Source organism: Leucopleurus acutus (genome assembly GCF_964270905.1).
Source record: "Leucopleurus acutus genome assembly, chromosome: 2".
Lineage (NCBI taxonomy): Eukaryota > Metazoa > Chordata > Mammalia > Artiodactyla > Delphinidae > Leucopleurus > Leucopleurus acutus.
The window spans coordinates 119,658,526-119,674,899 of NC_139143.1; the positions used below are offsets into that span (position 1 = coordinate 119,658,526).

Genomic DNA, 16,374 nt, shown 5'->3' on the forward strand with positions numbered 1-16,374 from the left:
TATATGTTTAAAACTCAACATGGCAACAACGTTAAGGAGAATAAATCTGTGCAAAACAAACTTTCATAATTTTATCACTATGATATCAAGGATTATCTTTTCTATATATTTCTTTCTTATTTTCATCCTTACACAAACCTCTTCCCCAGAGATGTATTATTAATATTTATTCAGTAAACACTGGTCTAAATTCAATAAATTTTTGCAATATCTGGATAGTCTTCAAATAATGGACCCTCATGATACCTACCAATGCTAGAATATTTATACTGCTATCATGGTGCTTTTATTTAATTTTTAAAACTCAGTATGATGTGGCCTCTTATTAATGTTTCCATGTAACTCTTCATATAGCTAAAATATTACTAAATTAAATGAAATAAATTTTTAACATTGACAATAACTTAAAAGTTTGGTTTAAAACAAACACACAGCATATAAAGATTTGAGGACTGTAAAGTGTTAGTTACCTGAACCTTCCAATTCTTCTTAGATGTGAAAACATTTCACCACCAGGGACATATTCCATAACCATGTATAAATTAGAATTATCCTATGAACAAATAAAAAGGATAACTAAATCAAAATTATGAAACATTATTTTGCACGAAAATATTTTAAGATAACACCATGTTCAATTAGAAAAAGACAAATTAAAAAATCTGATACATTACTAACATTGGGAAATAGAGAATAAATGGAAAAGGCCCTAACTTTTCTACACTGGGGCACTTATTTTTACCCCCCTGCTACTCTTGCCACAGATTAGTATGGGATTTTTGCTGTTCCTGCTCTTGCAGGGAACACTTAACTCTTGAACACTTAAACACTGTGGCAATGACGTAATGCTATAGTGTAAGCAAAAGTTAAAAAACAATTTGAAAAAGTTAGTAAGAATATTTACATTTTATGTACTAAATTAGGTCAGAGAGATTAACAATTTTTAACATCATCCTAAATACACAGATCTTCATTTGATTTAAAGAATAAAGGAGGAAAAAGGAAAAAGGCTAAAATGTTCCATATTAATCAATTGGTAGAGAGATGCCAAGTATCATTCCAAAAAGCTGAAAAGCTGCCAACTTAAAGAATAAACCTTGTGCAACATTATGAGGTGCTTGAGCAGAGGGCCAAAGATTGTTCTGCTTCAAATAAATGGAAAGGCTAGAGCACAAATTACTAAGTAAAAGACGACAGTGAGATTGCAGCAGCAAAGGTTCAAGAGAAGAAGGTATGTGGGTGTATTCATTAGTATGAGTGTAAGATTTGCTTAATAAGATGTCACTATGAATTTTGATAAATTAAAATACTTGATTTTATAATACCATTTCATGAAAAATTACACATTAACAAAGTTAATTACACATTAACTTTAACAATTTCCTCAATAAGAATCAAAACCTTTTCAAATGTCACCTAAGTTTTTAAGCACAATAGGACTTAATTATATAAAATCTAAATATATTAATTTTTTGTTTATTCATTTTCTCCAGGTTTATCATATAGATTAGAATCCTATTATAACTTTGTAATTTAAAAACTATGAAGTTGAAAATATCTCATTTAGATAGAAGTAAAATTTACCTTAAAAGAATACTCCAGTCGAACAAGAAAAGGAAAATTCACTGCCTGTAATATTCTTTTCTCATTCAAAGTATGCTCTATTTGCTTCAGTTTAACAACCTGTAATTGACAAAAAAAAGATATATTTATGTATTTGAACAAACTTTAAAAGTTGTTATAATTTTAAAAGAAAAAAAGTTTTCCATATCATAATGAACTTGGATAAACAAAATTGCTATCTTAGATAAGGATAATAATAATAACTACCAACTAGGCTTATCAGACTCAAATGAAAAACCTAACAGAGGTTTAAAACTTGGTCTTCGGAAGGTTAACTATAATTTTCAGTAAAGAAGCAAGAGCTAAGAAAAAAGGGACTCATAATAAATTACTTAAAAAATTAATATGTGAAAATACTTAGGTCCTAATGACTTATAGTCCACTAAAAGAGCTGGCACAAATTACTGTAATAAGTAGGTACTGATTTTAAATCTTGAGAAGATAAGCAAGAAAATTAAAGATTGAGGAAAAGTCAATAACTAAAAAACAGGAGGTAAAAATGAACAATCTGTTAATTTCATAATACCTGAATAAATACAAGAACATTTGCAGAGCCATAAAATATTGACAAAAATGACTATGTCTTTATAACAAATAAGGTCATATAGGATTAATCAAGCTTCCACTGGATTGTCTAATCAATCAGGTACATAGTAGGGAAAGAAACTTATCTTGACTTCATGAAGACTGTGATTCTATTCCACATGTGATTCTATTCTGAATTTAAGAAAAACAGGGTTTTGTATATGTGTAAATCATTAGGAAGTGGCATTTTTTCTTGACAGAGGCTTATTGTCAGTGTGGGGTAGTCACAGAACTCGAGAAGTTGAACATGAATAAGAAAGGTTATCAAAGATAGCATCCATTATTAGGATATAAAATTACAGTATAAAAATAATGCTGAGTAAAGAATAATTGACTAAGAGTCAGAAGACCTGTGTTCTCTAGACCTTCTATTCAACCAGTGTGTGACACTGGAGATGTTATTTCAACTCGTCGGACCTCAGCTGCTTTTTTTTACCTGAAAACATGAAGTGAATGAATCACTATTGTCCACATTCTAACTGGTTACAGAACCAATTAGTTCATACTTATCACAATAAATTATATAACATTAGCTGGAGAATTATTGTTGCTTTGTGTTTACTTTTTATCAATAGACTGGTTTTTTTTAAGCAGTTTCAGGTTCACAGCAGAACTGAACACAAAGTACAGAGATTTCCCATATACCCCCTGCCTCCACACATGCATAGTCTCCTCCATTATCGACATTCTTCACCAGAGTGCACATTTGTTACAATTAATGAACCTACAAGTGACCCATCATTATCACCCATTAATTTCATTAGGGTTCACTCTTGGTGTTGTACATTCTATGGGTTTGGACAAATGTGTAATGACATGAACCCACCATTATAATATACAGAGTAGTTTCATTGCCCTAAAAATCCTCTGTGTCCCACTTATTCAACCCTCCCTTCCCATCAAAACCAGGCAACCACTAGTATTTTTACTGTCTCCATTGTTCTGCTTTTTCCAGAATGTTCCATAGGTGGAATCATATAGTATTTATTTAGCCTTTTCAGATTGGCTTCTTTCACTTAGTTTATGCATTTAGTTTCCTCCATGTCTTTTCATGGCTTGATAGCTCATTTTTCTTTTTTTTTTAGCATTGAATAACATTCCATTGTTTGGATATACCAGTGTTTACTTTTATATATTACAATATACACTGGGTTTTTAGTTAGGCATAGACAATGTGTTACCTTGTGAAATAAGTAATGAAAACTGTAACAGAGAGGCTTTCTGCATTATAGCCTTAAGCCAAATGTGTGTGTATGTTGGGGGGCATAACAATTAAAATGAATCTAAGACATATGAGCTGGCAAAGCAAATAATGTTGGTTAATTTTTAAATTAATTTTTAAAATTAACTAAATTTTAATTTACTTTTAAATATGCATATCTACTACATGTAAGGCACAACAAGTGCAACAGAGATAAGGACAAGAGAGTATCTCCCTTCATGCTCCATAAAATTTACTTGAAAGTATGATGCATAAATATGAGAACAGCAATTTATGAATAACTGCCAAATGAGAGTTATGATGTTATAACTGTTCAGAGGAGAAAATGTTTACATTAGGCCTAGTACATAATCTTTCTGAGTCCAAGATTCTTTATCTATAAAATGCTGATGATAATTATAATACCTACTTTGTAAGTGACTGTGTAGCACAATACATGTCAAGTGATTAACACAGTGCTTTACACAAAGTAAAAGCTCAATAAATGTCAATTGTTATTATAATTTATTAAAAAAGGTGAGAGCTCAGCTGGGTCTTAAAGATGGATAGATATCAAAGGTTAGAAAAACATAGAGGAGTAGTACAGTCAGGGTTAATATCCAGAACCATTACCTGAAGGGGAAAAATATAGAAAGATAAGTCTTCTATACTTAGATAAATAGTACTAGAGATGTAATATACAACATGATAAATATAATTAACACTGCTGTATGTTACATATGAAAGCTGCTGAGAGTAAATCTAAGAGTTCTCATCACAAGGAAAAAAATTTTTTTCTTTTATTTTGCTTCTATCAGAAGATGGATATTCACTAAACTTATTATGGTGATCATTTCATGATGTTATTATATAAATCAAATCATTACTAATACAGGCTATATGTCAATTATATATCATTAAAACTGGAAAGAAAAAAAAAGGTAAGTCTGATTGCTAATTCCATTTGGTAATAGCTTAGGACAGTGCTTCTCAAAATTTGGTGATGAAGTATGCCAGAATGGCAGAGAAAATTAACAAGTACCCCTGGGAATATAGCCCATGTTTTATTTTCAAAATTCAAATAAAATTTATATTTACTTCTTAATATTTATGTTAATTTAAATATATATATTTAAAAGCACTTCTAAATAATTACTTATCAGCTGACTTTTTTTTAGCCAAACACTTGAGAAGATATTAATATAGAAGATAGGCCATGTATCATCGCATATTACCCTGCACCACCCAGCAGAGCACCAAATACTCCTGTGAGTCAAGTTTCAATCAGAGAAGTAGAGAATAGAGGACATGTAGGAAAAGTGTCAAATAAGCCTATAGTGGAGTCTGGAAGAAAATTATAAAGTGCTTGAAAGTAGGCTGCAGAGCTCTGGCTTCATTTAATAAACATCAGGAAGCTTTCTGACTAAGTGAAATGATATGATATGGTAAGAAAACTTCACTGGCAATGAGGAGGGTGAATTAGTACAGGGGGAAAAGTGTGGGGTTGTGAAAATTAATTAAGATGCTATTGTGAAAGCCCAGTTAACGTTAGTGAGAGACCAAATTATGTGGTGGTAGAAAGAATCTTAGGGATAACAAATACATTTCAAAGGAAAAATTAAACAAGGAGTGGAGGCATAGAAATCAGACAAAGCTTGTGCAAATTCCTAGTTCATCTTACTAGCTGTTTGACTTTGGAAAAATTACTTAAATAGGTTATGGGCTTAAAAGGGAAATTAATGTCCCACAAAGTTGTTGGGAAGATTCACTGATACAATAATATAAAGTACCTAGCAATGCTAGACATATAGTAAGGAATAAAGAAATGAGATTTCCTTGATTTCTGCACTGATTTTCTTCCCCATGCTCCATACACTATAAGATAGAAGCCAAAAAGAGTTAATTGAAAAATTTATGGCAAAAAGATTATTATAGAGTGTTATTTTATTACTTATCTTTAGCAAATTACAGTAAATAAACTTGAAAAAAATTCAGAACATAAACACTTTGTCCTAATTACGAATAGATCCAGAACATTGCCGCAGTAGAAATGACTTCAAATGGCAGCTATTCCTCTGGAAAATGCTCTTTCACTAATATTTAATCAATGAGTTAATCTTCTCAGTAACTTATCTTACTTCTCACTATCTTACTAAAAAAGAAATTTGAAACTTCCCTAAATACTTTAAAGCATAAAAATGGTATCGTTTGTAATCCTTTTAATATTTTATGACTAGAGTACATTCTGTTAACATCTTAACAAAAAATATGAGGGAGTATACAGATAATAACATTTTAATAATAGGTTTAATAAAAAACATAAATTTGATATAGTATCGTGTCATCTGCCAACAGTGACAGTTGTACTTTTTCCTTTCCAATTTGGATTCTTTTTCTTTTTCTTATCCGTTTGCTGTGGCTAGGACTTCCAATACTATGTTGCATAATAGTGGACAGAGTGGGTATCTTTATCTCATTCCTGATCTTAGAGGAAATGCTTTCAGTTTACCAGGGAGTATAAGTGTTAGCTGTAGGCTTGTCATTTTTGGCCTTTATTATGTTGAGGTATTGTTCCCTCTATACCTACTTTGTTGAAAGTTTTTGTCATAAATGGATGTTCATGTCAAAAGCTTTTTTGTCAAAAACTTTTTCTACATCTATTGAGATGATCATATGATTTTTGTTCTTCAATCTGTTAATGTGGTGTATCACATTGATTGATTTGTGGATTCTGAACCATCCTTGCACCCAGGGATAAATCCCACTTGATTGTGGTGTATGATCTTTTTAATATATTGAATTTGGTTTTCTAATATTTTGTTGAGGATTTTTGCGTCTGTGTTCATCAGTGATATTGGCCTATAGTTTTCTTTTTTTATGGTGTCTTTTTTTGGTTTTGGTATCAGGGTGATGCTGGCCTCATTCAATAAGGTCACAAGCATTCCTTTCTCTGAAATTTTTTGGAATACTTTGAGAAGGACAGATGTAAACTCTTCTTCAAATGTTTGGTAGAATTCACCCATGAAGTCATTTGGTCCTGAACTTTTGTTGTTGGGAGGTTTTTTTTTTTTTAAATTACTGATTCAATTTCATTACTGGTAGTTGGTCTGTTCATATTTTCTATTTCTTCCTGATTCAGTCTTGAGAGAGTGTACTCTTCTAGGAATTTATCCATTTCTTCTAGTTTGTCCAATTAGTTGGCATGTAATTGTTTGTAGCAATCTCTTATGATCCTTTGTATTTCTGTGGTGTCAGTTGTAACTTCTTCTTTTTCATTTCTGATTTTATTTATTTGGACCCTTTCTCCTTTTTATTTGATGAGTCTGGTTAAAGGTTCTTATCTTTTAAAGAACCAGCTCTTAGTTTCATTTATCTTTTCTATTGTTTTTTTCAGTCTCTCTTTCATTTATTTCTGCTCTGATCTTTATGGTTTCTTTTCTTCTACTAACTTTGGGTTTTGTTTATTCTTCTTTTTCTAGTTCTTTTAGGTGTAAGATTAGGCTGTTTATTTGAGATTTTTCTTGTTTCCTGAGGGAGGCTTGTATCACTATAAGCTTACCTCTTAGAGATGCTTCTACTGTGTCCCACAGATTTTGGATCATTGCATTTCATTTTCATTTGTCTCCAGGTATTTTCTGATTTCCACTTTAATTTCTTCAGTGACCCAATGGTTGCTCAGTAGCACTATGTTTAGCTTCCATGTGTTTGTGTTTCTTGTACTTTTTTTTTGTCATTGATTTCTAGTCTCATATAATTGTAGTTGGAAAAGATGCTTGATATGATTTCAATATTCTTAAATTTATTAAGACTTGTTTTGTAGCCTAGCATTGATCTACCCTGGAGAATTTCCATGTTTGCTTGAAAAAGAATGTGTATTCTGATGCTTTGGGATGGAATTTTCTATGTATAGCTATTAAACCCCATCTAGTATAATGTGTCACTTAAGGGCAATGTTTCTTTATTGATTTTCTATCTCGATCTGTCCATTGATGTAAGTGGAATATTAAAGGCCCCTACTATTAATATGTTACTATCAATTTCTCCCTTTATGTTTGTTAATATTTGCTATATGTATTTAGCTGCTCCTATGGTGGGTGCATATATATTTATAATTATTATTACTTCTTCTGGCATTGACCCAATTAACATTATGTAATGTCCTTCATGTCTCGTTATGGTCTTTGTTTTAAAGTCTATTTTGTCTGATATAAATATTGCTACCACAGCTTTCTTTTCATTTTCATTTGCATGGAATACCTTTTCCAATCCCCTCACTTTCAGTCTGTGTGTGTCTTTAGATGTGAAGTGAGTCTCTTGTAGGCAACATATATATGGGTCTTGTTTTTTATTCATTCAGCCACTCTATCTTTTGACTACAGCATTTAGTCCATTTACATTTAAAGTAATTATTGGTAGATATGTACTTATTGTCATTTTGGTAACTGTTTTCAGCTGGGTTTTTTTGGTAGTTTTTTTTTTGTTTCTTTCTTCTTCTTTTGCTCTCTTCCCTTGTGATCTGATGTCTATCTTTACTGTTATGTTTGGATTCCTTTCTCTTTTTTTGTGTGTGTATCTATTATAGATTTTTGGTTTGTGGATACCAGGAGGTTTATATATAACAACCTATACATATATGTGGTTATTTAAGTTGATAATCTCTTAAGTTTGAATGCATTCTAATGGCTCTGCATTCTTACTTCCCCCCTGCATTTTTTAGATGCCACAAAAAAGCCTATTATAATAAATGAATTCAGTAAGGTTTCAGGACACAAAATTAATGTATAGAAATCTTTTGTGTTTTAATACACTAACAACAAACTATCAGAGAGAGAAATTAAAACAATCCCACTTACAACTGCATCAAAAACAATAAAACACTTAGAAATAAATCTAACCAAGGAGGTAAAAACCTGTACTCAGAAGACTAAAACACATTGATGAAATAAATTAAAAATGACACAAACAAATGGAAAGATACACTGAGCTCATGGATTGGAAGACTTAAGATTCTTAAAATGGCCATACTACTCAAGGCAATCTGCAGATTCAATGCAATCTCTATCAAAATACCAACGGCATTTTTCACAGAACTAGAACAAATAATTCTAGAATTTATATGTAAACAAGACCCTGAATAGCCAAAACAATCTTGAGAAAGAAGAACAAAGCTGCAGGTATCATGCCTGCTGATTTCAAAGTATACTACAAAGCTACAATAATCAAAACAGTATGAAACTAGTATAAAAACAGACACATAGACCAATGAAACAGAATAGAAAGCCCAGAAATAAACCCATGCTTATATGGTCAATTAATTTACAACAAACAAGGCAAGAATATACAATGGAGAAAAGATAGTCTCTTTGATAAACGGTGCTGGAAAAATTGAACAGCTATATGCAAAAGAATCAAAATGGGTTATTTTCTCACACCATATACAAACATAAACTCAAAATGGATTAAAGACTTAAATGTAAGATCTGAAACTATAAAATTCTTAGAAGAAAACATAGGCAGTATGCTCTTTGACACCTGTCTTAACAATGTTTTTTTGGATATGTCTCCTCAAGCAAGGGAAACAAAAACAAAAGTAAACAAATGGGACTACCTTAAACTAAAATACTTCTGCACAGTGAAGGAAGCTATGAACAAAACAAAAAGGCATCCAACTGAATGGGAGAAAATAACTGCAAACAATGTCTGATAAAGGGTTAATATCCAAGATATTAAAAAAAAATCATAAGACTCAACATCAAAAAACAACCCTATTGAAAAATGGGCAGAGGACCTGAGTAGACATTTTTCTAAAGATGACACACAGATGGTCAACAGGTACATGAAAAAATACTCAACATCACTTATTATCAGGGAAATGCAAATCAAAACTACAATGAGATATAACCCTACACCTGTTAGAATGGCTATTACAAAAAAGACACAAATAACAAGTGTTGGCAAGGATGTGGAGAAAATGGAACCCTCATGCACTGTTGGTAGGAATGTAAACTGGTACAGTCACTATGGAAAACAGTATGGAGGTTCCTCAAATAATTAAAAGTAGAACTACCATATAATCCAGCAATTCCACTTCTGGGTATTTTTCCAAAGAACATTAAAAACACTAATTCAAAAAGATATATGCACCCCTATGTTCACTGCAGTGTTATTTACTATAGCCAAGATATGGAAGCAACCTAAGTGTCCATTAACAGATGGATTGATAAGAAGATGGAATATAAAATGTAATATACTCAGCAATAAAAAAAGAAGGAAATCTTGCCATTTGTGACAACATAGATGGACTTAGAAGTATGAGGGTATTATGCTGAGTAAAATAAGTCAGACAGACAAAGAAAAACACCATATGATTTCTCTTATATGTAGAATCTGAAAAAACAAGTGAACAAACATAACAAAACAGAAACAGACTCATAGATACAGAGAACTCAGAGGGGAGGAGGTGTGGGGTGATGAATGATATAGGTAAGGGAGATTAAGAGACACAAACTTTAAGAGTTTACAGGATAAATTAAGAGTTACAAAATAAATGAATCACAGGTTAAAATACAGTATAGGAAATATAGTCAATAATATTATGATAACTTTGTATAGTGACAGATAGTAACTAGACTGTCATGGTGATCATTTTGTAATGTATAGAAATATCAAATCATTATGTTGTACATCTGTAACTAATATAATATTGTAAGTCTATTATGCTTCAAACAAACAAGAAAGCAAGCAAATTGGAGACATTTTGTTGTTGTGCTAGCAATACAAGTATGCTGGTCACTTACCCTCCCTAAGATCCAATTACCTCATCTAGATAATTAGGGTAAGGACTAGTTGATCTCTAAGAGCTCCATGCTCAGATTGTACAAATCAGAAGTGTAGAGTTCAATGATGAGTTGAAGCTTGGATTAGAGTACATGGGAAGAGGATACAGAACAAGAAAACAGGAAGAGTGTATAGTCCAGTGATTGAGATTAGCAATCTTTAAAGAGCAGACAGAAGGAAAAAATAGAACAAAACAGGAAAAGGCACATGAAAAAGAAGAGCTCAGAGAGGAAATACTATAATTAGGAGCATGGGGTTCCAGAAGTCCAGGGACAAGACAGTTTCAAGGGAGTATCACTACAGTCCTGGCTCTAAAAAAGTCACATAAGATGAGCAAAAAGAGTCCACTGGACTTGGTGATTAAGTCACTGGAATGGTGATCCATGGTAGTGCCATTTCAGTAGAGTAGCAAGAAGCAGGAGATAAACAAGGAGGCAGCTAAATTGTTGTGGGTTGAAGAATTAAAAGGAAGTGAGTTAGCGGTGAGTGATTAAACTATTTTTTCAAGAAGCATGGTTAGAAAAGATAAAGTGAATGAGGGCAGTAGACAAAGATGCACAAATGTGTGTATGGGTGTATTTAATTTTAGAGAGACTTAATCCATTACTACTTTTCATATTAGGGGTTAGTTTTGGTTTTTGTTTTAAAATAGAGGTTGGGCTTCCCTGGTGGCACAGTGGTTGAGAGTCCGCCTGCCGATGCAGAGGACACAGGTTCGTGCCCCGGTTCGGGAAGATCCCACATGCCACGGAGCGGCTGGGCCCGTGGGCCATGGCCGCTAAGCCTGCTCGTCCGGAGCCTGTGCTCCGCAACGGGAGAGGCCACAACAGTGAGAGCCCCGCGTACCGAAAAAAAAAAAAAATAGAGGTTGGACTGAAACCTCAGACCAGTCTAATGCTGTGCTGTCCAATATGGTAGCCACTAGCCACATGTGGTTATTTAACACTCAAAATGTGGCTAATTTGAATGGAGATATACTGTAAGTTTAAAATAAACATCAGATTTTGACAACTTGGTATGAAAAAGAGAATATGAAACATCTCAGTAATTTTTATATTATACATGTGGCAGTGATAGTATTTTAGATACCTTGGGCTAAATAAAGATCTATTAATTAAGAATAATTTTAACTATTTCTTTTTACTTTTTAAAAAATGTAGCTACTAAAAAACTCAAAATGACCTATGTGCCTCACATTATATTTCTATTGGATAGCACTAGTTTACCCACCATCTGTAACCCTGATTACTCGTTCAGTACTGTTTCCTCCACATTTTCCTATCTGTATCCCAGCAAGCCAAAATGTCATTCTTGAGTACATAATATCTGTAAGATAACAAATCAAGATTCGCCATTTTTCTTTTACTTTCCCTCAATAGTCATTACTAGGAAAACAGAAGCTTAATATTTAAAGCATGAATAATTCAGACACCTTGATTCATTAGATAACACTAATATATGATAAATACTTAAAATTCATTTTTTAATTAATTACTTTCTTTTAGCTATAACTGACATGTAACATTATTAGTTTGAGGTGTATAATATAATGATTTGATATTTGTTACAGTATGCAGGTTTTCAAATTTTTCCCTGCTTTAACTTACATTTTAAATTAAACAGCTCAATCATGTTAAACAACAGGGCTTCAACTGTCAATTAAATTAAGTCATAAAATAAATCACTAAATTTCTGTTACCTCAATCTAAGGATCAAGTAATTGGCCCCTGCATTTTTCCACAAGGCAGAGTGTAATAGAGATGCCTGTTCTTTACATATAGAATTCAATATTTTGTTAGTAAACATATATATACCTATTATGTATAAATAATTATTGAAATCATAATGTACCCCCCTACACTCAACTATTAATTGTATGTGTCATATAGTCACAATAAAGAGGAATGCAAATTAAACACAACAATAAAATTATCTGAAGGTGTCAATGGTAAGTTATTCTATTGCATGTGTTTAATAATCTAGCAGATAAAATTTACTCTTCAGGTAAATAACAATGAATACACCAGTATCATCTTTTTAGATTTCACATATAAGCAATATTATGTGATATTTGTCTTTCTCTGTCGGACTGCTTTACTTAGCATGATAATCCCTAGGTCCATCCATGTTGCTGCAAAAGGCATTATTTCATTTTTTTATGGCTGAGTAATATTCCATTGTGTATATATACACACATCTTCTTTATCCACTTATCTGTTGATGGACATTTAGGTTGCTTCCATGTCTTGGCTACTGTAAATTGTGCTGTTATAATCATTAGGGTGCATGTACCTTTTCGAATTATGGTTTTCTCCAGATATATGCCCAGGAGGGGGATTGCAGGATCCTGTGGTAGCTCTATGTTTGGTCTTTTAAGGAACCTCCACACTGTTCTCCATATTGGCTGTACAAATTTACATTCTTACCAGCAATGTAGGAGGGTTCCTTTTTTTCTACACCCTCTCCAGCATTTATTACTTGTAGACTTTTTGATCATGGTCATTCTGACCAGTGTGAGGTGATACTCATTGTAGTCTTGATTTGCATTGCTCTAATAATTAGCAATATTGAGCATCTTTTCATGTGCCTGTTGGCCACTGGTATGTCTTCTTTGGAGGAATGTCTATTTACATCTTCTACCCATTTTTTGATTAGGCTGTTTGTTTTCTTGATATTGAGCTGTAATAAGCTGTATATTTTGGAAATTAATCCCTTGTCAGTCGTATCATTTTCAAATATTTTCTACCACTCTGTAGTAGGTTGTCTTTTCATTTTGTTTATGGTTTCCTTTGCTATGCAAAAGCTTTTAAGTTTAATTAGATCCCATTTGTTTATTTTTGTTTTTATTTCCATTACTCTAGGAGATGGGGCCAAAAAATATTGCTGCAATTTATGTTAAAGAGTATTCTGCCCAGAGATTACCATACTAAGTGAAGTAGGCAAGACAAAGACAAATATCCTATGATATCACTTATATGTGGAATCTAAACAAATGATACAAATGAATTTATTTACAAAACAGAAATAGACTCACAGACATAGAAAGCAAACTTATGGTTACCAAAAGGAAAGGTGGGGGAGGAGGGATAAATGGGGAGTTTGGGATTAAAATATACACACCACTATATATACAATAGATAACCAACAAGAACCTGTAGAGCACAAAGAACTATACTCAATATCTTGTAATAACCTATAATGGAAAAGAATCTAATAAAGAATATATATGTATATAACTGAATCACTTTGCTGTATACCTGAAGCTAACACAACATTGTAAATCAACTATATTTCAATTTAAAATTAAAAATTTTTTTTAAATTCCAAAAAGAAACCCCCAAACCAATGCATACACTAACCTTCTGCTTATCTAAGATCTTCATTGCATAATACTGTTCAGTGGCTTTATGTTTCACCAACATGACTCTTCCAAATGAACCTGTTCCAAGGGTTTTTTTCCTTTCAAAATCTTCCAGCCCAGCATTATTCTACATATACATGAAAAAATAAACTTTAAAATTAGAAATTTTCATAAGACTATGAAAACTATAATAGATTTAATGATATGCTATCAGAATAGGTAATTTATAACTATCCATTTAAAAACAATACAAAGAGACTACTGAAATTGCAGATTATTGGTTCTATTTTTCCCTTTGAATAAGAAAGGATCTAATATTTGAGAAGAGACTTACATCGCAAAACAAAGCATAATAGTAATGTGAGGAAGTAAGATCCTCAGTTGAAATATGAAAGGCCATATGAATTCATAGTATTGGACTTCTAATAAATTAGCTCCATATTTTAATAATTACAAACTGACCCGAAGTATGCAGTCATGGAAGCCACACAGTCTTAGTGCACTTACAAATAATTATAATGAATAGATAAGCTGAGGATCAGAGTCCTTTCACTAGAGTTACCTCTGAAGAAACACTGTCTTACTTCATTTCTATCCTTATATGAACTAGATAATAACAGCATGAGAGATACTAATGGTTTTCTCCCTCTGATGTGATAACAACCCAGTATTACCTAAAAAAGTAACAATAAGGTAAAAAGAGTTCCTCACTCCCACAAAGATAACCAAAAGTCAGAGTCCCAGAAGAATAATCACTCTCTTTCTCCTTGAAAGATGCTTTGTTACAAGCAAATATCTTTGGCTTTGACTATAGCATAGAAGCAAAGAATTGGAGGCATCAATCTATTGAATTTGTTGCTGCCACAACAAAATGAAAATTACTAGGAACAAATTATGTGCTAAGTGGCACCAAATAGTAATTGCTAACCCATTTGTTTAATAGGTTTTCATTATAAACATCTTCATGAAAATCTTGGAAAAAATATTTCCAAGGGCCATTCTGTATAGCATTAAGCTTTAGAAAAATGTGATGCAATATGGTTCTTTTATAAGTGAGGAATTTGGATTGCTACTGGAATTCACTGTAGTTGCACTTAATCTTTTGCAAATCAACCTTGCCTTTGGAGACACATCATAGCTTCTTACTGAATCATTAAGGAGAAAGCAAGTAACTCTAAGTTTTTATTTATAAAACTTGTTTTCATTCTTATTTCTAATAATTTTAAATTGCCATGAGATTCTGTATGGATACAGAAAGAAAAAGTCCTTATAATTCTGACTGAATTAATTATTTAATTTTATGGATTAATATTTAATTTTTGGTTTTATCAACAACAATGGATTGAAATGTTTAATAAAGTTCCCAACTAAATAATGAAAATAAACATCATTAATAGACAACAAAACATCTCTTTCTGCTAGTCACTGCTTTTCATACGAATATGCTATCTTCCTCATAAATTATATAGCTCATGCTCTAAATCTTGGTAATGATGGCATCTTCATAAAACGTAACATTTTATTTAGAATTAAATATTTTTTAGTGAAAAAATGCTTCAAAAGGATTTTTATGCTAGGAAAAGTTTTCAAAATTTCACCTACTATTAAAGGTCATTAATTATTTATAAAAATAAATTGAAAAAGAGTTTTTGGCAAGTGTAGATGGCTCTTTTTATACATAATTTTTAGATCTCAGTTAAGATCTAAAGTACTTAAATTATATAGAACTTAACTCATCAAAACATTTATGAAAGGATCCTAGTGTACTTGGTATGTTGTCAGTAGCCAAGTATTTGTGATTAAGAATTTGAAACTGCACAATATGATCCCTAATTGTCATAATTAATAAAAATAATAAATATGCTATCGAAGGCATAAATCAAAATTACTAGAATATTAGAAAATATCAAGAGTTTGTAGCAACTTGGAATTAGTATCAAAATGTATAATCAGGTATTATATCAGAAATTAGTTCCTTCTCCAATTTAGGTATACATAAAATTATTAATAAATCAAAACATAATATTATGGCAAAATTCTCACGTTCAGCTTATATTTATTAATGCTATTTGAAAATTAAAGTTTCTGAAGTAGTAAATTATTTAGGTGAGAATCATGATTTTACTTAAAGCAAGATTTTTAAATCACAGAAAATTTTAAATGTTCCTTACCGGAGCAGGATTTTCCCATTTTTTTAAAAAGTCTTCTTTGGCTTTGGCTAGAAACTCTTTCACTGAAAATATATTAAAAAAAAAAAAAAAAAAAAAACCAAATTTTGACTTCTAAGAATATTTATACTACATACATAAATACATTACACATAAATATACTTGCTTAAAAAACACAGACTTAAGTCAACTATGGTTGCCATGAAACATGTATTCACAACCAGGATTAGACTAGAGAGCTATTTAGTTTCTCTAAAGAAGAAGCAAACAGTTTCTCCAATTTCTAAGAATATCTAATACTGTTCTCTATGGAGGTCACTTTGATAATTTCAAATTTAATAATAAAAATACTGTTCCTGAAAACATACCTGAAAGTAATGAAAAAAGTTAGAAATCAATATAGGACAAAATACTTATTGTAAATAAATAAGCCAGCAGATATTAACAGAGTAAACATAAGAAGTAAAAAATCTGGAGAATATGAATTTGTTGATTTGTGGAGATTCAAAACTAACTGACTTTGACAAAGGGCTGTTTTCAGGTATAAGGATTTATATTATTAGATTTGTATCCTCTCTACTAAAGGTAAAGAGAAAGGG

The 16,374-nt window shown here is 31.6% G+C and overlaps 1 protein-coding gene across 4 annotated transcripts in view; it reads right to left on the reverse strand.

Annotated features, from left to right (window-relative positions):
* Positions 1-16,374, reverse strand: part of PRKACB (protein kinase cAMP-activated catalytic subunit beta) — a 136,871-nt gene that overhangs the window by 32,747 nt on the left and 87,750 nt on the right. For 3 of the 4 annotated variants that reach the window (XM_082834716.1, XM_082834718.1, XM_082834715.1), the window contains 4 exons: positions 15,779-15,840; positions 13,606-13,734; positions 1,585-1,683; positions 471-553 (listed from right to left, as the gene is read on the reverse strand). In XM_082834716.1, the coding sequence (XP_082690842.1) occupies positions 471-553; positions 1,585-1,683; positions 13,606-13,734; positions 15,779-15,840 (373 nt within the window). Of the gene's footprint in view, positions 1-470; positions 554-1,584; positions 1,684-11,476; positions 11,569-13,605; positions 13,735-15,778; positions 15,841-16,374 lie in introns of those variants that run through there. The other variant, XM_082834717.1, reaches the window with a different exon arrangement.